Raw genomic sequence first — 20,017 nt, forward strand, 5'->3', positions numbered from 1 at the left:
ATATATATATATATATATACACTTGTGGGTATACTCCCATTCTCATATTTGTTCAGCTTGCATGTATGCCTATGTATCCACTAATATATATTGTTTGTTATTACTATTATTGAAGGATTGTGTATATAACAGAATTTCCCTTTGTTGTCTTTTATTCTTGTGCACTTCCCAGTGACTTTCTTTGCTATGGATCATGTTATGCTGCTCTTCCCCTTTTTGTATATTGCCTTTCCCTTCATTCAAGTTAATAAATGTCTACTTTTTAGTAGTGATTTTTTCTCTTATCTTCCCATCCTTGATAACTATCAAAGAATGTTTCTTCTTGTGTGTAAATCTTTTCTTGACTTCTTATAACAGTGGTCTCATTCAATATTTGTCCTTTCATAATTGACTTATTTTACTCAGCATAATATTCTCCAGGCTTATCCATGTTATGAAGTGTTTTGCAGACTTTTCATTATTCTTTAATGTTGGTTAGTATTCCACTGTGTTTATGTATCATAGTTTGTTTATCCATTCATCCAGTGATGGACATTTTTTTTTTTTTCTTTTTCATCTCTTTCTTATTGTGCATAAGGCTGCAATGAACATGGGTATACATGGATCTATTCAAATCCTAGCTCTTATTTCTCTAGAATATACTCCTACTAGTGGGATTTATTGCTTGATCATATGCTATCTGTTTGTAAGGTTTTAAGTAAGCACTGTACAGTTTTCTGTAGTGGCTGTACCAAAGTCCTGTTAGCAATGTATGGAAATTCCAATCTCTCACACCTTACCCAGCATTTAAAAAAAAATTGCTGTTATTTCTTGATTGAGATGCTATCTCTTTGTTGTTTTGATTTGTATTTCTCTAATGGTAATGATTGTGAGCATTTCTTCTCGTGTTTGTTGGTCTTCTGTTTGTCTTCTTTTGTAAAGTGTCAGTTTATGTCCTCTGCCCATTTTTTAATTGGATTAGTTGTTGCAGTTAAGATGTTGAAGTTTTCTATACATCTTAGAGATTAGTCTTTTGACAGCTATATCATTGTCAAAAAATTTTCCCAGTATGGGAGTTCTCTTTCTACTCTTTTGGAGAAGTTTTTTGATGCACCAAAGTTTTTAATTTTCAGGCGGTCCCCCTCAGCTAGTTTATCTTCTGCTGTTTGTGCATTTTTAAGTATATTTGATAGTCTAATTATGACATAAATTAGGGCCTCTAAACTTGCCACTATTTTTTCTTGAACATCTGTATAGTTTTAGGTTTTACTTTTAAGTCTTTTATCCATCTTAAGTTAGTTTTTGTATATGGTGTGAATTATGGAAACTGTTTCATTTTTCTGCAGATGAATATTCATTTTACTTGAAGCATTTTTAAGTAGACTATCTGTTCTCTATTTAATGGGTTTGGGGCCTTTGTCAAAGATCAGCTGACTATAGGTCGATGAATCTATATCTGGATTCTCAATCCTATTCCACTGGTCTATGTGTCTGTTGTACCAATACCAGGCTGTTTTGACTACCATGGTTGTATAGTATGCTTTGAAATTGGGGTGTGTGAGGTCTTCTGCTTTTTTCTTCTTTGGTAGTGCTTTGATTATTTGTGGTCTTTTCTTCTCCATATAAAATTGATGATTAGTTTTTCAGTCTTTTTAAAGAATGATGATGGAATCTGTATCAGGATTGCATTTTATCTGTAAATTGTTGTGGGTAATATTGACATTTTCACAATGTTAAGTCATTCCATGAGTATGATATGTTCTTCCGTTTATGAAGTATTTATTAGTTTCTTGCAAAGTGCTTTGTAGTTTTCTTTGTGTAAATCCTTTGTGTCTCTGGTTAGGTTTAATCCTAAGTATTTCATCTTTTTGGCAGCTATTTTAAATGGTATTGTTTTCTTGATTTCCTTTTTGAGTTCTTTTTGTTAGTGTAGAATAATATTACTGTTTTTTGTATGTTGATCTTATACCCTGTCGCATTGTTGAATTGTTTTCTTAGTTCCAGTAGCTTTCCTGTTGCGTCTCTGGAATTTTCTATATATATAGAATGCTATCATCTGTGAATGGAGAGTTTTACTTCTTCCTTACCGATTTGGGTGCCTTTTATCTCCCTTTCTTGCCTTATTGCTCTGGCTAGGACTTATAATACAATATTGAATAACAGTGTTGGTAAAAGGCTTGTTGGGAGCTCTGGTAGCATAGTGCCTAAGGCACTTGACTGCTAACCAGAAGGTTGGTGGTTCAAACCCACCAGCCACTCCTTGGAAGGAAGGTTGGGCAATCTACTTCCGTAGTGATACCGTCTCGGAAACCCAAGGAGGGGTGGCTATGAGTTGGGTCCGACTCGATGGCACATAACAATAACAACAAAAAGAGCTTGTTTGTCTAGAAAGGAGGATGCTTTCAGTATCACTCTGTTGAGAATAATGATGGTCATTGGTTTCATGTATTTGTCTTTAATTTTGTTGTGGAATTTCTCTTCTATTCCTATTTTGCTAAGAGTTTTTATCAGGATGCTGGGTTTTGTCAAATGCTTTTTCTGCATTGATTGAGATAATCAGGTGTGTTTTTTTTTCTTTTGTTTAATTTATGTGGTGGATTATGTTGATTGTCTCATGGTGAACATCCTTGCATACCTGGTATGAATCCCACTTGGTTATGATGTATGATTTTTTTGATAGGGTGTTGGATTCTATCATCTAGGATTTTGTTGAGCATTTTTGTGTCTATGTTCATGAGGAATATCGCTCTATAATTTTCTTTTTAGAGATGTCTTTGCCTGGCTTTGTTATTAGGGTTATGGTTGCTTCACAGAATGAATTTGGCCATATTTCATCCTTTTCGATGTTGAAATGGTTTGAGTATAATTGGTATCAGTTCTTTTCTTAACATTTGGTAGAATTCTTCAGTGAAGCTGTCTGGGCTAGGACAAATTTTGTTAGGAGATATATATATATATATATATATATTTAATGACACATTCAATTTCTTCTTCTGTTATATCTGTGCAAATTTTCTACCTGGTAGCAGTTTTCAAGATTGTTATAACCTGTTTTTTCTTCTAAACAATTTCAAAATTTTCTGCATATAGGCAAGTCCATTTCACTGAAAACTCACTGAAGTATAATGGGTGCAAGTTTTTAAAATGGGATTTTGTTTTTAAAATAGGCACTAGAGAGGTTCAATAATAAATTACGAATTAGAAGGATTTTTTTTTCTTTTTTTTAACAGCATTATCAAAATGTAATGTATATACAATAAATTGTACTTATTTAAAATATACAATGTAATACATTTTCACTTATATATGTAATCAAAATTCAGATAGTAAACATATCCATAACTCCAAAATGTTTATTTCTTTTAGTAATACCTTCCATTTGTCACTCCCAGCTCTGCTGTGCCTATTTCTAGGCAACCGTGGATCTACATTCTGTCACTCAAGATTCTTTTACATTTTCTAGAAATTTATATGAAGGGAATTATATAGTTGGGACTTTTTTTTTCTCCTTTAGTTTTTTTTTTTTGTTTGTTTGTTTTTTCTCCACTCAGTATAATTAGCTTGAGATTCTTTCATATTATGGTGTGTTCATTATTATTATTATTATTATTGCTGTGCATTATTCTACTGTATGTATTTATCACAGTTTGTTTACCCACTCACTCGTTCACATTTGGGTTATATTCTGTTTTTCACTAATACAAAAAAAGCTGCTACAAACATTTGTTTAAAAGTTTTTATTTTTTAAATAAAAATATGCTTTCATTTCTCTAAGAGTAAAATGGCTTGGTGTTATTGTAAAATATATGTTTAACTTTCAACCAAGTGATAAACTGCTTTCAAAAATGTTTGTGACATTTTGCATTCCCACTGCAATAGTTTAAGAATTCAAGGTCTTCCATATCCTTACTACCAATTGATACTGGTATGGCCAGTTTTTAAATTTTAGTCATTTTAATGGGAATGCCATGGTATTTCATTATAGATTTAATTTGCATTTCCTTAGTGATTAATAATGCTGAATATCTTCTTTATGACTATTTGTCATCTGCATATAATTTTTTTTGTCAATTTTCTGTAAGATTTTTCCCCCTACTTTCTTCAATGGGATTATTTACTTCCTTATGACTGCATTTGAGAGATTCTTATTTATTCAGGATACGTGTCCTTTATCAGGTATATGCTTTACCAACAGTTTCTCTCAGACTGTGGCTTTTTTTTTTTATTTTCCTTTACAGTGTCATTAAAAGATGTTCAAGAATTTTTAATTTTGATGAAATTCTATTTATCTTTATTTTTAAAAAATAGATCATGCTTTTGGTGTCTTAACCAAAAAATCTTCACCTAAGTCAGACTCACAAGTATCTACTATATTTCTTCAAGAAATTTAATAGATTTAGGGTTTAAATTTAGGTCTATGATCCATTTTTAGTTCCGTTTTGTACATGGTAAAAGTATATACTGAAGTTCACTTTTTCATATAAATATCCAATTGCTTCAGAAAATTATTGAGGAGGTGATCATTTCTTAGTTAAATTGCTTTTGTATTTTGGTAAAAAAAAATAATAATAATTGTTCACAAATGTGTGGGTCTTCTTCTAGACTCTAATATGTTCCAGTTATATCTTTATACCAATATTCATGTAAATATATGGTGTGTGTGTGTGTGTGTGTATGTATATGTATATATACATATATATGTGTGTGTGTGTGTATACACACACATATCTTATAGGTTTTTTAGTAAGCCTTGAAGTCAGGTAGTGTTAGCTTTCCAACTTTATTTCAAAATTTTTTCAAAATTGTTTATCAAATGACCTAGAATTAGGTCATTTGAATTTGCATATGAATTTTAGAATCTCTTTGCAAATTTCTCAAAAGTCAGTGATTTTGACCTGGATTTCCTTGAATCTGTAGATCAGTTTTGGAAGAATTGATTTCTTTACCATACTGAGTCTTCCAAACCACGAACATATAAAATTTTCTATTTATTTGACTTTTTAAATTTCACTCAGCAATTTATTGCCACTTTTGTTGTAAAGTCAGATATTTTGTCAGATTTATCATTAAGAATTCAATAATTTTTTTATGCTATTGTAAATTCAATTATTTTTATGCTATTTTATGGAATTGTTTTTTAAAAATTCAGTATTTGTTTGTTGCTAGTATGAAGACATAAATTTGATTTTTGTATATTGATTTTGTAGTCTGCAAACATGCCAAACTCATTTTTTAGTTTTAGTGGTTTTTTTTTTGTTTGTAGATTCCATTGAATTTGCTAAATACAAGGTCATGCCATCTGTGAATAAAAATAGTTTAATTTTTCCTTTCAGATCTGTATGTCTTTTATCCATTTTTATTGCCTCATTATACTAGCTGTAGCCTCTAGTACATTTTCAATAGAATTGGTACTAGAGAACATCACTGTCTTATTTCTGGCCCTAATAGGAATTCTGTATTTCACCATTGAGCATGTAAATTTATAGATTTTTGCTAGATGCCCTTACCTAGGTAGAGAAAGTTTCCTTCTATTCCCAGTGAGAAGTTTTATTCAGGAATTAATGTCAGATTTTCTCAAATGCTTTTTATGCATCTATTGAGATGATTATATAGTTTTTCTTTTTCATTTTGTTAAAATGGTAAACTACCTTAATTGACTTTTTAATGTTAGTGCATTACTATTTGGAATAAACTCCACTTGTTCAATATATTTTACCTTCTTATATGTTGTTGGATTCAATTTGCTAAGATTTTGTTTAACACTTTGTATCTATGCTATGAGGAATAGTGATTTGTAGTTTTCTTTTTTTGTAATATGTTTTCTTATTTTGGTATCTAGGTAACCCTGACTATAAAATGAATTGAGAAGTGTTCTCTTCAGTTTTCTGAAAGAGTTAATGTAAAATTACATTATTTCTCCCTTGATTGTTTGGTGGAATTCACCAGTGAAGCCATCTGAGCCATTAGTTTTCTTTATGGGAAGATTTTTTTTTAACAAATTCAATTTCTGTAATAGATATAGAACTATTCATATTATCTATTTTGTCTTCAGTGAGCTATGGTAGTTTGTATCTGTCAAGGGATTTATCTCTTTCATCTAAGTTGTCCAATTTCATAATATAAATTTTATCATACAGTCCCTTATTATCCTCTTAGTACTATAGAATCTATAGCAATATCGTGTCTCTCATAATTGATACTGGTATTTTGTATATTCTGTCTTTTTTCTTCATTAGTCTTCCTAGAGACTTATCAATGCTATCGAACTTTTCAAAGGATCAGCTTTGATTTCATAAATTTTCCCTGATTTCTATTTCCTTGATTTCCACTCTGATCTTTATTGTTTTCTTTCTTCTGCTTACTGTTGGTTTAATGGCTTCTTCATTTCTAGTTTGCTAACATGGAAGTTGAAGTGTGTGAGATGTTTATTTTATTATTATGTTTTTTAAATTGTGATTTGGGTGAAAGTTTGCAAAGCAAATTCATTTTCCATAAACAGCTCATACACATTTTGTTTCATGACATTGATTGCAATCCCCATAATGCAACAGCTTTCTTCCTACTTCCTCCCTGTGTTTACCTTTTCCCTGTGTCCTTTCCTATACATTTCTGCCCTCTGAGTTATCTCCCTGTGCAAATACTGCTCTTCTGATCTCCCATGCTTGATTGTCTGAAGGAGTATACCTACTTGTTGTAAATGTTCACCTTATATGCTTGTCTACAGTTTGGCTGGAAGCCACGATAGTGAGTTGAATTGTAGGCCTAAAGGGTGACTAGGGGCCATAATCTTGAGGGTTTCACCTATCTCTCAGACTAATAAGTTTAGTATTTTTTTTTTTTTTATGATTTTGAGGTTTATTCCACATTTTTCTCCTATCCAGGATCTCCTGCACTTATCTCATTCCAAGTTGTTGACAATGGTAGCTGAGTACCATCTAGTTCTTCTGATCTCATGGTCATATAGGCTGAGGTTTACATGGTTCACTTGTCCCCTGGACCAATTATGTCCATATGTCCTTGGTCTTCTTCATTATTCTTCTTTGCTCCAGATAAGGAGAGATCCATTGTTATATCTAGATGGCCACTTGCATGCTTTTAAGACCCAAGTCACTAATCACCAAAGTAGGATGTAGAACAATGTTTTTGTGTAGTATGTTATGCCAATTGATCTTGATGTACACTTTGACCATGGTCCTGAGTCCACAGGTCCAACAACTTGCTCTCTCTTGTTGGTTGGTTGTGATTTAGAAGTTATTATAACTTTACTCCTGTTCTATTTACATGGACATTATTATAGCATATACAAATACATATGTAGAAACATCATCTGCCAAACTTTTGTAATGGTCATGGGTTTATTCCCTTTTGCCTAGATATATCTAATCATGCAGTGTGTCTTCCTATGTATCTACCCATAGATTAATGTTTGTTATTACTGATAATGCTGTATTGTATATGTAAAAATGTTTATGTTTGTTGTCTGTACATCTTGTGCACCTCTATGTGTCTTTCTTTTCCTTAGTGTTATTGTGTTGGGCACTCACTTCTGGTATATTACCTTTCCTTTCACCCAAATAAGTACTTATCTCTTACCTTTCTAGCATTTTTTCCTTTACTTTCCCTCCATCCCTGGTAACCAACAAAGAGAATTTCCTTCATATATTAATCTTTTCTTGACATTTTACTATGGTGGACTAATACAATATTTGTCTTTCTGTGATTGACTTATTTCACTCAGCTTAATGTCCTTCAATTCATGCACATTATGCAGTGTTTCATGGATTCTACGTTATTCTTTAGTGTTGTATAGTATTCCATTGTATATGTGTACCATAGTTTGGTTATCCACTCATCTGTTGATGAGCACTTAGGTTGTTTCCATCACTTTGCTATTGTGAAAAGTGCTGTGATAAACATGGGTGTACATATATCTATTCACGTTCTGGCTCTTACTCCTTTAGGATATATACCTAGGATTGCAATTGCTTGATCATATGGTATTTCTATTTCCAACTTTTTAAGGAATTGCTGTACCTATTTCCACAGGGGTTGTATCCTTTTACAGTCCCACCAGCAGTATATGAGAGTCCCAATCTCTCCTCATCCTGACCAGCATTTATTATTTTCTGTCTCGCTGTACTTTGCTATCAGTGCAGAAGTGTATCTTTATTGATTCTAATGTAGATGTTTAATGCTATACATTTCTTCTCTAAGTAATTTTTTAGTGGCATCTCACGTATGTTACCATGTTGTGCTTTCATTTTCATTCAGCTCAAAGTACTTTCTACTTTCTCTTTTGATTTCTTCTTTGATTCATGAGTTATTTAGAAGTGTGTAATTTTATTTGCAAATAATTCATAATTTTCCAGGTATATGCTTGTTATTGATTTCTAATTTAATTCTATGTTTGTCAGTAAACATACTCTGTATGACTTTACTCTTCTTAAATTTCTTGAGTCTTAATTTGTGTCTCAGATTATGGTCTTTCTTGATAATTGTTCCATATGCCCTTGGGAAGAATGTATATTTTTATGTTTATGTTGGATGGAACATTCTATAAATATTAATCAGATCAAGTTGCTTGATTATGTTCAAATATTTTGTCATCCTGTTCTATAAATTTTTAAGAAAGGGATATTAAAGCCTCCAAGTATAATTGTGAATTTGACTACTCCTTGCAGTTCTATCAGTTTTTCTTTTACGTATTTTGAAACTTTGCTATAAGGTATATTAACATTTGGAATTGTTGTGTTCTCTTGATAATTGATGATTTTATCATTATGAAACAAACTTCTTTGTTCTAGATAATGTTCTTTGCTCTGAAATCTACTCTATTTGATAGTAATATAGTCACTCCAGCTTTATTATGAGTAGTGTTATGATGATATTTTCCATCCTTTACTCTTAACTTATTTATATCTTTATACTTCAAGTGCATTTATTATAGAATCATGAAGTTAGGTCACTTTTTTAGTGCAGTCTGAAAATTTCTACCTTCTTATGGAGATATTTAGGCCATTGTCATTTAATATAATTAATCTTATTCTCTGCTAATTCTAAAATTGTTGTCAGTTCTGAGTCAAATTTGATTGACAAGTTTTTTGCCTAATTATGGGTCATATTTTCCAGCTTCTTTGCCTGAATGAGATTTTTTATTGGATGATAAATTTATGAATTTGACCTTGTTTTATGTGTCTTATTTTTGTAGTCCTATAAATATTTTGGCTTTCTTTTGGGTTGCAATTAAATGATTTGAAAACAGTTTGATCCTTTGGGTCTTGCTCTTAATATTTATTAGGTAGGACTGGAGCTGTCTCAGTCTAATTGTAAATATTCCCCACTACTGCAGCAATACCTTTTTGTATACTCCATTCAATGTCTAATGAATCGTGAGATATTTTTAGTCTGCCTGATAGAAACAGATTTTTCTCCTGGTCTTGTGTGATTGCTGACACTGTTTTTTCTTATGCTTTTGAGTGTTTCTTTCTTCAATCTTAGATAGTTTCCTTGCAAGCATAGGTTGATCAGTTCTCAGGTGAAAAAAAGAGAGGTACCTGCCAATCTCTTTGGTTCTCCCTCTGTGCAGCTCTCTCCTTTCTAGTACCTGGTCTGTGAACCCAAGCTACCTTGTTTTTCTAGACTCTAAGGAGTGGCCCCTCAACTCAGGACATCTGTCTGTTCCCCCTTCCTGTGCCATGACCTAGACAGTCTCTTAAGGCAATGAGCTAAGATAATTGTAGATCTTACCTTGTTTGTTGTCTGTATCTCAGGGATCAGTGTCCTTCATTGCTACATATTCAGTGTCTTGAAAATCATTATTTCACATTTTTGTCCATTTTTCATATATTTCAAGTGAGAAGGTAAACCCAGTTTCTGTTACTTTGTCTTGCCTGAAGCAGAAGTAAAATTAGTGGGATTTCAAATCTTCCTTTTTAAATTTCAACCGTATAGCTGCTCCATGTTACTAGATTTGATATTTACTCAAGTTACAATCAGTATGTAAGATGTCTTTCTTATTCAGCTTTCTCTGAGGAATCTCCTTGTTATGAAGAAAACGTGGATTGGAAAATCATCAGTGATAATTATGTTTTATTTCTGAATAATTTATTCAAGTCACCAATATCTTCAATATCTAGGTAAGTGTTCAGAATTCAAAATTCAGGTCTTGATAAACAACTCTCTGAAGATAAGCAAAACCTAATTTTAAGATCTTTATTTGAATATTAATACAGGGTTTCACTTTAAGTATTCAATAAATATTTGTTTAATACAATGTATGATGCTTAGGTACATGTTACCTAGATTTTAAGAGGAAATACAGATTATAGGAATAAGACTTTACCTCCATAGAGTGACCTAGAGTCACCATTTTGTGCCTTCCTTTTGATCAGGATTCTGCTATAGAATCCTTGATTAAAAATAGTAGCAGGATTTATAATAAATATTAAAAAACTTAAATCATTATTTGAAAAATAATCTTAACTGTTTTCTTAGGGTTTATACATTGTTGTTGTTGTTGTTATGTACTGTCAGGTCGGACCCGACTCATAGTGACCCCTCCTTGGGTTTCCGAGGCAGTATCACTGCCGAGGTAGATTGCCCAACCTTCCTTCCGAGAAGGGGCTGGTGGGTTTGAACCACCAGCCTTCTGGTTAACAGTCCAGTGCCTTAGGCACTATGCCACCAGAGCATAGGATCTAAGATTTAGATTCTGGTAGTTTTAGACATTTTGGGGAGAGAAGTAATCTTCAGAATAAAATCTGCCAGATTATTTGCTGCCCTGCTATTTCAGTGTATGTATTGAAATGGATGTATTTCTTTTTTTCTGTACAATAATGGCTATTGTATATAATTTAAAGACATATACTTTATTTTGCAGGGTGGGTGGGGTTGCAATAGGGCAGGAGTTTGCATTACAACAGTAATACAGCAGTAGCTTTCAAAATTGAGAATGAACCAGATTTATCTGTGAAGTTTGCAAAAAATACAAATCCTGGGCCTTTTCCTAGGCATACTAAATCCTCCCCTGTGTGCAGGACTAAGGTTTCAATATATTTTACAAACTTTACAGGTGGTTCTAGTGTATATCAAAGCTGGAAAACCATTCTACTGTGTTTATCTACAGATGGGGTTTATCACTGCTGGGGAATCTCCTAACCCCAGCCATAAAAGTTGTCAGTTTGAGCCTAACCAGAGGCACCACAAAGGAAAGGCCTGGTAACGTCTGTAAATATTGTAGCCAAGAAAACCCCATGGAGCAGTTCTACTCTGTAACACTTGAGGTCTCTGACTTGATGTCAACTGTTTATTTTTTTATTAGTGATCACAGGGGAAATGACAGTGGAATAGTCTCTTGGGAGAATTAACCCTTTGCTCATTTCTAATATGTAATTCCTCACTTTCTTGAAATTCTCAAATATTTACTAGCTCTTGGAAGACAACCAAAAAACTAGACTACATGTACTCCATGGGCTTGTTTAATCTTATACCCATAGTACAGACGCCCTAGCAGCTGGCACAATGTCCTTCACTACAGATGCTAGATGAATAGTTACTGATTTAATGAATGAAAAAAGAAATAAAGAAGATTGAACATTAAGCATACAAAACCTGAATATTTCTGATTTCTTGCATGTAATACTGTAAATCATCTAATTAAAAAAAATAATAAATTGAAACATTTCCTTTTCCATAAAATGGAAATAATAATGTATCTTAAAAGACTGTTGCAGAAATGAACTAAGATTGTAGTTGTGAAAATGGTTTATAAACTGTATACCCATTGCCAATGAGTCAATTCCAGCTCACGGAAACCCTGTGCTTCATAGGGTTTTCTTGACTATAATCTTTACAGGAGCAGATCTCCAGGCCTTTCTCCTGCAGTTCCACTGGGTAAGCTCAAACTACTAGCCTTTAGGTTACTTAGAGACCAAATCATTTATGCCACCCTGAGACCTATAGATTGTAATATGATATAAAAATAGCAATATTTTTACTACCAATACTAGTTCTACTTCAGTTGTTACTATTATTATTACATCATTATCCTTTCAGCTGGTCATATAAAAATATAAAGTTTTATATTCTCTTTTATCAATGCACAGCCACCTGCATTGTAATCTAGGAAAGAGTGTGAATTACGCAAGGTTTATATTGGATTTCTAATAAGATAGCTTTCTCTTTTCTTATTGGAATGTTTCTTAGGAAATGATCTCAATGTCACATACTTAAAGTATCTTAAGTACTCCCTATTCCATAAATAATTATAAAAGAAATTAAGCCCATATTTCTGCTGTGCTCAGATCTTGGTTTTAGAGAGGAAATAATATTCTTGCATTTGATCTAGCATAAGCCAGAGAGTATATAACACAACAAGAATAAAGAGTTAAAGATGTTTAGAAAGTCTTTTACCCTTTAAAGACATTAATAACTATGCTGCCAACTGCACTGAAAAGGAATCAAGGAGGAAAACCCATGATATTTATCACTAATGGTTTGGTAAGGATCACTATGAATCCAGTTTCCACCTGGAAGGGTATCCATGATTTCCCTTCCCACATCTCCATGATCCTTGTCACCAATCACTTCTATGATGCTTCCTCTCTGACACTCTCCACCCCGAGTTAAGTCAGACTTAATCTCTGGCCCCGTGTGAGCATTTCAATACATCCCTGGCTACTTGGGACCAGGTCATTGGGTGCCAGCCATAGGTACAGTAGTTTGCACAATTCTCTGTACTTCAGACCAACTCCCACCCCCCAGTTCCTTCCCACTAGATCACAGCCTAGAAGGATTCTATCCTTTATTTACTGCTTGTGCAGGCTTTCCCTGATACAGACCTGGGCCTTTACAAGTTGTGACTCTATCCTGCCAGACTCTGCTGGTTCATTGCCCCATATAGGTTTGTTATTTTTCTATAGTGGCTCACAGAATTCATGGAGACTTACCTAAGTTTGTTGTTGTTGTTTTGTGTCATCGAGTTGGATTCGACTCATAGTGACCCCTCCTTGGGTTTCTGAGGCGGTATCACTGCGGAAGTAGATTGCCCAACCTACAGTTAGCAATTTTTTTATAACCAGAAAAGATATAAGTGAATAGATATAAATCTGGGAGAGATCCTAGCACAAGGCTTCCATTATCCCCAAGGACTTCTTCTATTCATGGATGCCCTTACCAATCAGGAAGCTTCCAAAATGAAGTTCTAAGTTACAGGGTCCCTTATAATAGTCTTTGGGTCTCAGCACACATTCATGAAACAATGGATATACATGACCAACTTCCTCATGCTCTCCTCCTTTCCAGATGTTTATATTCAAGGTGGGGCCTATTCAGCACCTACTCATGTGCACATGTTTAAGTGTTGCTTGGCTATTTTAGAAAAATAAAGACAAGCTGATTGTTCAAGAATTTCCAGGGCTGTTTTCCAGAAACCAGAGACAAAGGCCAAATTGAGTTCTTGTCCAATAAAATAGCTAATACAAGTCAAAATCCCTGATCTATAATTCTGAAATTTTGAAAACTCTGGAAGTTGAAGTTTTTCTTAAGTTTGGCATCAAAACATTTGGCAGAACTTAGTTCTGACTAAGGTGAAGCTATTTGAAACTGCTGACCCAACTTAGTGACAACATTCACATGTTTCACTGCAAGTGTTAATGTGTTGATGACTAGTTGGTACAGTTTCCCCATGGAAGGCATTAATATGTATCTGTTACATATGCTATGTTATCTTTCTAATTTCTGAACACTGTGAATTCTGAAATACATAAGGCCCCAATAACTTCAAAAGTGGATTTGGAAATTCTGAGTTACGAGTTAGTAACTTCTGCAAGTATAGATTTCTACTGCCAGGTAGAATTGAGAATTGTAGTAATTCTGAGTTATCCCTCTAAGAACTCTTCATATTTTAAACATAAGTACCCATAGAGAACAATCTAAAATAATGGGTTTCCAATGAGATTTATAGCCTTGTTGAAAGAATATTGGAATTTCCTTCTGGGATAGGTATTTCCAACAGTTTTCCTTAAATTGTAGAGGTGCTATTTTTGATGTGTCCCACCATATAGTATGCCTAAGGCATTTGACTGCTAACCAGAGGCCTGGTGGTTCAAACCCATCAGCCATTCCTTGGAAGGAAGATTTGGCAATCTACTTCTGTAGTGATACTGCCTTGGAAACTCAAGGGGTCTCTATGAGTCAGATCCAACTTGATGGCAGTGAGTTGGGTGTTTGGTTATAGCTCTAAGACATTTTAAGATGCAATACAGAATTGAATCCTTAGATTCTTACAACAAAGTTATTTTTAATAATCATTCTTAGGAACGTATGCTATAAATAATTTATAATACATTGTTTTCTGTTTAGGAAACACATTTTAAGCTAAGTATATGCAACTGCATTGTGGATTTCTAAGATTCTTTCAAACACTCATATATGTTTAATTTTTGTTAGGACATATATTGTCTAGTAAATATTTAATTTTTGTTTTACTATAAATAAATAGTATTATCTTAGAGATTTATTTGAATTTATCTTGAATTTATTTTTTCCTGCTAATACTAAAACAATTCTATTAATATTGCAGGGTGTTAAATTCCACAAAAGATCTTCTAATGATAGAAAAAAAATTACATAACCTTGAAGATGAACAAATGAACTCTCTTTTAACATTTGTGGAATATTTGGAGAAATTGTTATTGCCTAATACTTTTTACTCATCCCATGTTCTCAAATTCCATAACTTTTCATCTCTCACAGAGAATCTTCTGAATATCAACCTTTTGTGGATAAATCATTTAAATAATTTAGAGAAAAACTCATCTACTATTGATATTAAGAAACTTTTGGAATTTGGCAAAGAATTACAAACTCTTAAAAATCACTGGATAAAGAAGGAGTCAGAAAATGTGTTTAGATACATGGAGTCAATACTTTCCGAAATTAATTCCAACCTACTGGAGTTATGGATACATGGCATTTCAGAAAGAGAAAGAGTTAAAATGGAAACATTGTCTATACTTTCAAATTTTTCTGTTCCAAATAACGAAAGGATGCTTAGTAAAAGCTTTAATTTTTCCCAGTTGTTCCATTCAGATTGGTCTAAATCACCAGTGGTGAACTTAGACTTTGTGCATTTAAATGAAATGATAATAAATAGTCTCTATGAATTTGGACTTCTGAGTGAGGAAAAAGTTTCAGAAGCTTTGAACACAGTCTATGTTGTAAGGAATGCATCTGATCTTTTCTCAACCCTTTCCAAATCTCAAAACCAAGAAGTTGACAAAATTTTCACTCATATATACCAAAATTTCTTCAAGGACAAGGATTCAGCTTTACTTCTGCAGATTTATTCTTCATTTTACCAACACATGGATAAATTCTTCTTGAGCATTCCAAATAGAAAGTCTTTGCTAACTTGCCTTACACAAATATCAAAACACATTTTAGATGTTATAAAGCAATTTAATTTCCAAAACATCAGCAAAGCATTTGCATTTTTATCTGATGCAACAGGCGTTCTTGATAGATTTTCTAAAGTATCTTATTGTCAGCAATTACTATCAATTTTTCACTTTTTGGAGAATCAAGCCCAGTCCCTGAAGTCAACAGAGGGCCAAGATTTGGAAATGATCCATTCTACTTTGACTGGTCTCAAACAACTGTTCATAATAGATGAAGATTTCCGTATGTCTGTATTTCAATATATAAGCCAATTCTTCAATGGTTCAGTAGAAAGTCTGTTAAGTATTGAATGCTTTGCTTTGAATAACAAGAGTGTTACTTCTCTAAATTATTCAGCAGTTGGAGGATCTTCATTTATTCTTCCGTGGGCACAAATTCTTTCAAACCTTTCAGCAAACAGCAGTACATTCAATGACTTTACAGCCATTCCCTGCACCATTTCATGGCTTCAAATGTGGACTGAAATCTGGGGAAGCATATCTCAGATATTTAAGGTTGACATGAATATTTTCACATCTCTTCATTTTGGTCTCAATCAGCTTTTGGATGAATTGGAAAATGTTGTGAAAATTTCTAAAAACTGCCAGGGAATATTTTCTACCAATCACCCTGCTAGACTGCTGTTAAATTTGTTTAAAACTGCAACTCAAGCCAATGGCATCCATGATTGTAATAATTTCCTGGATCTCAGTGAACTGTGGGTAGGGCTAAATGATGTATTAGTTACAGTGAAATCGCTTCACCCTGAAAAAGTAGAAAAGTCTCTTTTCACAATAGAAAGTACCCTACGTCAGCTAGAGATATTTCCACTGAATATAAATAGAAGCAGAGAGTTTATATATTCTCTGCTTGAAGTTTTTATTGAGTTAATCAATGCCTCAGAGTATATAGATAGAAATGTACATTTGCCAAGATGCTTTCTTTCAAATAATCTAACAAATTATGAAGGAAAGTTTCAAAGTGTCTTCACTCAGCTAAGAGAAACAATATTACTTTTAAGAAATATATCATATGAACAAGATTTGTTTTCCTGTGCTGATATTTTCCAGAATGTTACTAAATTTATTTCTGAAGAATTATTATATGTTAATACTTCACAAAGGATATTGCCTATTCTGGCCTTATTAAATCCAACATTTTCCTCTGAGAATATAACTCATACACTGAAAGGATGTATTGCATGGATAGATGTCATAAATCATTTGTATGTTATGTATAACTCTAGTATTTCACATGGCTATCTTCAGGGTATTTTGGGGAGTTTCAGAGACATAGAAAACAGAATGAGCACTGGAATGAAACTTGTTACATGGGTGATAAATATGAAGAAATCTCTTTGTTCATGGAATGAGTCAACTGTAAATTGTGTGGATATTTACCTGAGAAATGTAACTGACTTTCTAAATATTGCACTTAATGCAGTCTTTGAACAAGAGAAGGTACCAAAATTTAAGATTTTATTAACTCTTTTAAATGATCCCACAACTCAAATAAGGATGATTATTCACAACTTAACCCAAGACTTCCGTTTTGCATCTCAATCTAACTGGAAACATTTTGCTGAATTGATTCTAAGACCCACAGAATTGTCAGATGAACTTCCTAAACAATTCCAAAATATTTGGCTACCTTTAGTAGCTCTGGGGAACGAAATTCAGAAAGTTGTAAAAGATACTAACCGTAACACCCCGGAAAATAATCTTTCTTCTAAAAATGAAAAGTTTTTGAGTGCATTTGCCACCAGGCCAAAGGAAAAGGATTTAAACATTTTAGGAAACTCAGTTTATCATTTTGCTAGTTACCTTGCCTTCAACTTATCACATGATCTTCAAAATTCACCTACAAAAATTCAACATGAAATCATGGAAACTGTGGGTCTTGGTATTCAACTGGTCAGGGATGTGTTCAATTCCTTAATGCCTGCAGTTCCTCATGATATTCTACAAAATATAGGTAATATTCCAGCTTTAAAGAAAGTATCTTCTCTCATGCACACTCTCAAGAAGACAGACATAGATCTGTTAGTAGATCAACTGGAACAGATCAGTGAAAACCTAATGGATTTCTTTAAGAATATCAGTAAATTAGATACTGGCAATTTCGGGATCAACTTGCTTGTTGGCTTGATGGAAAAATTTGTAGAGAGTTCACATTCTTGGGATGTTAGCCATTTACTGAAGCTCTCACGTCTGTTTCCTAAAGATGATGTTAATGCTGTGGTAGATATGTACTATGTGCTTCCTCATGCTATGAGACTCCTAAAGAGGGTAGTTGACAAAAACATCACAGAGGCCCTCAAGGATGTTTATAACTTCACGCTCCTTCATGGCATAGCTATTTCAAGCATTAGCAAGGAAGACTTTACTGTTGCAGTAAAAACTCTTTTGGACATAATTGAATTAATATCTGATAAACCAGAAATTGTTTCAGAAGCTTTAACCTGTCTGCCTGAAGTTTGGTGCTGGAATCATACAACATCTGAATTTCATGAGAATCCAAATGTAGAAGCCTGTAATACTGATAAGTTCATTTTTTCTTCCTTTTATAGAAAAGTTGCTGGTCTACTTGATCTCTTCCACCTTTCTCTCCTGGATGAAAGTATACAATGCTCAAATATAAGTTCAAGGATAGAGTTAACTAGAAAAGTGGTCTGTGCAATTCATGGATTATTGGACTGGAATTTTATCTTCTTAGAAATGTCTGAAGTTTTCCACATCAAAACTTCTTTTGTGAAAACTATACAAGAACTTTTGCATAAGTTGTTACCATATGTATTATCTTCTGGAAATCAAATTAATGATAGCATCTCTGAACTTTGTACTGACAGCTACATGAAGCAGGTTGCTTTGCAAATTATTAAAATATTTAAAAATGTTAATTTTACAAAAGTTACGTCAAGTGAAAATTTTTTTGATAGACTAGCTAGTTTAAACAAGATTCTTAACATAAATGAAGGTGCAAGGGTGTCTGTTCCAAATAATAATTCTTTACATTTGGAAAGAATGGTAAAATCAATTTCTGGTGGTCTGAGTCCAGAAAATAGTTCTAATTCACTGGTCTTTCCATTCATCATGCTTCTGAATGCAAATCTAACAGGGAGTAGTTTAGAAACATTATCAAGTCTTATTAAAAAAAGTGAAGCACACTACAATTTTGAAGAACTATGGTTTGAGTTTGAACAAACTATGAAAGACCTAAGGCATAACTTTAGTATAAGTCACCTGATCTCTGAAATTAACCATGAAATTAAAATGATAAATTCAATGGCTTTTCAAAACACAACTTTGCAAATTTCCCAGTTTTTGGAAAGGCTAGATTCATCATTGCAAACATTAGAAATTATTAAATATTTTCTAATGAACATAAGCAACTGGCTCCATAAATATGCAAATGAAAATTATCACAGAATGATACAAACATTATTTCCTCTAATGACCAGTGAGCATTCAACTGATGATATAGCTTTGCTCTCAAAAGATATTACTACCATTTTGGGCTACTTCAAAAACTTTTCTAAAGAAGGTAATTTTGATGCTGTCCTTCGTCATCTACTAAACCAACAACACCTAAGTAATTTCTCCATCATTCAGTTGCTTTTGGAAAGCATCATCATCAATTCAATCAATAACTTAGCTGGGGGCTCTCAAGAAGCAGCCCCAAATTTAAGTAATGCTGACCTTCAAATAATGGATTCCATTAACTTCACCTTTAACCGTACACATTCAGAAAATAATGAGAAAATTATTTTCCTTACAAGAAGCATAATAGATTTCATGGAACAACTTATGAAAATATTCTTCTCCTTTTCACCAAAAGAGAATTCTAGGAACAAAATATCTCTTCTCCTAAAAGACTTCAACAAAGATGTCATTGCGGAAATGAAGTGAGTCTACTTTTCTCTGTACAGTTCATGTAGTTTTTATACATTTCATCCACTTTATTTTATGGAGAATATAAACATCACTAAGAGAATTTAGGCTTAACACCTAAGTTGCATGATCTTTGAAGTGCATTATTTATTTATTTATTTATTTTAATTTTTATTGAAAAACAAAATAATGCACTTCAAAGATCATGCAACTTAGGTGTTAAGCCTAAGTGATTTGGGTGAAAGTTTACAGAGCAAATTCACTTTCCATACAGCAGCTCACATACACTTTGTCTCATGTCATTGACTGTGATTTCCTACAATGCAACAGCTCCCCTCCCATTTCCTGCCTATAGTTATCTCTTCCCTGTGTCCTTCTGTCACATGCATTCCTGCTCCCTGAACTGTCTACCTGTGCATACACAGCCCTTCTATTCTCTCATGCTTGATTTCTCCAAGGAGTGTATCTACCTATGTAAATGTTCAGCTTATATGTCTGTTTTTTTTTTTTTTTTTTTTTGGAAGCTACGGGAGTGGGTTCAAATCCAGACCTGAAGGGCAGCTAGTGGCCATAGTCTCAGGCTCTATTAGACCTGCAAACCTGGTTCCTTCTCCCCCCCCCCTTTTTTTTATTAGGATTTGGGTGAAGATTTACAGAGTAAATTCACTTTTCATACAGCAGTTCACATATACTTTGTCTCATGTCATTGA

At 33.2% G+C, this 20,017-nt stretch overlaps 1 protein-coding gene across 1 annotated transcript in view; it reads left to right on the forward strand.

Moving 5' to 3' along the window:
• ABCA13 (ATP binding cassette subfamily A member 13) overlaps positions 1-20,017 on the forward strand; it is an 888,443-nt gene that overhangs the window by 134,181 nt on the left and 734,245 nt on the right. Inside the window, 2 exon segments of the mRNA XM_007944147.1 lie at positions 10,001-10,115; positions 14,561-19,321. Of these exon segments, the coding sequence (XP_007942338.1) occupies positions 10,001-10,115; positions 14,561-19,321 (4,876 nt within the window).

This window comes from Orycteropus afer, unplaced genomic scaffold, assembly GCF_000298275.1.
Source record: "Orycteropus afer afer isolate SDZICR_OR568_19922 unplaced genomic scaffold, OryAfe1.0 scaffold00121, whole genome shotgun sequence".
Classification (NCBI taxonomy): Eukaryota; Metazoa; Chordata; class Mammalia; order Tubulidentata; family Orycteropodidae; genus Orycteropus; species Orycteropus afer.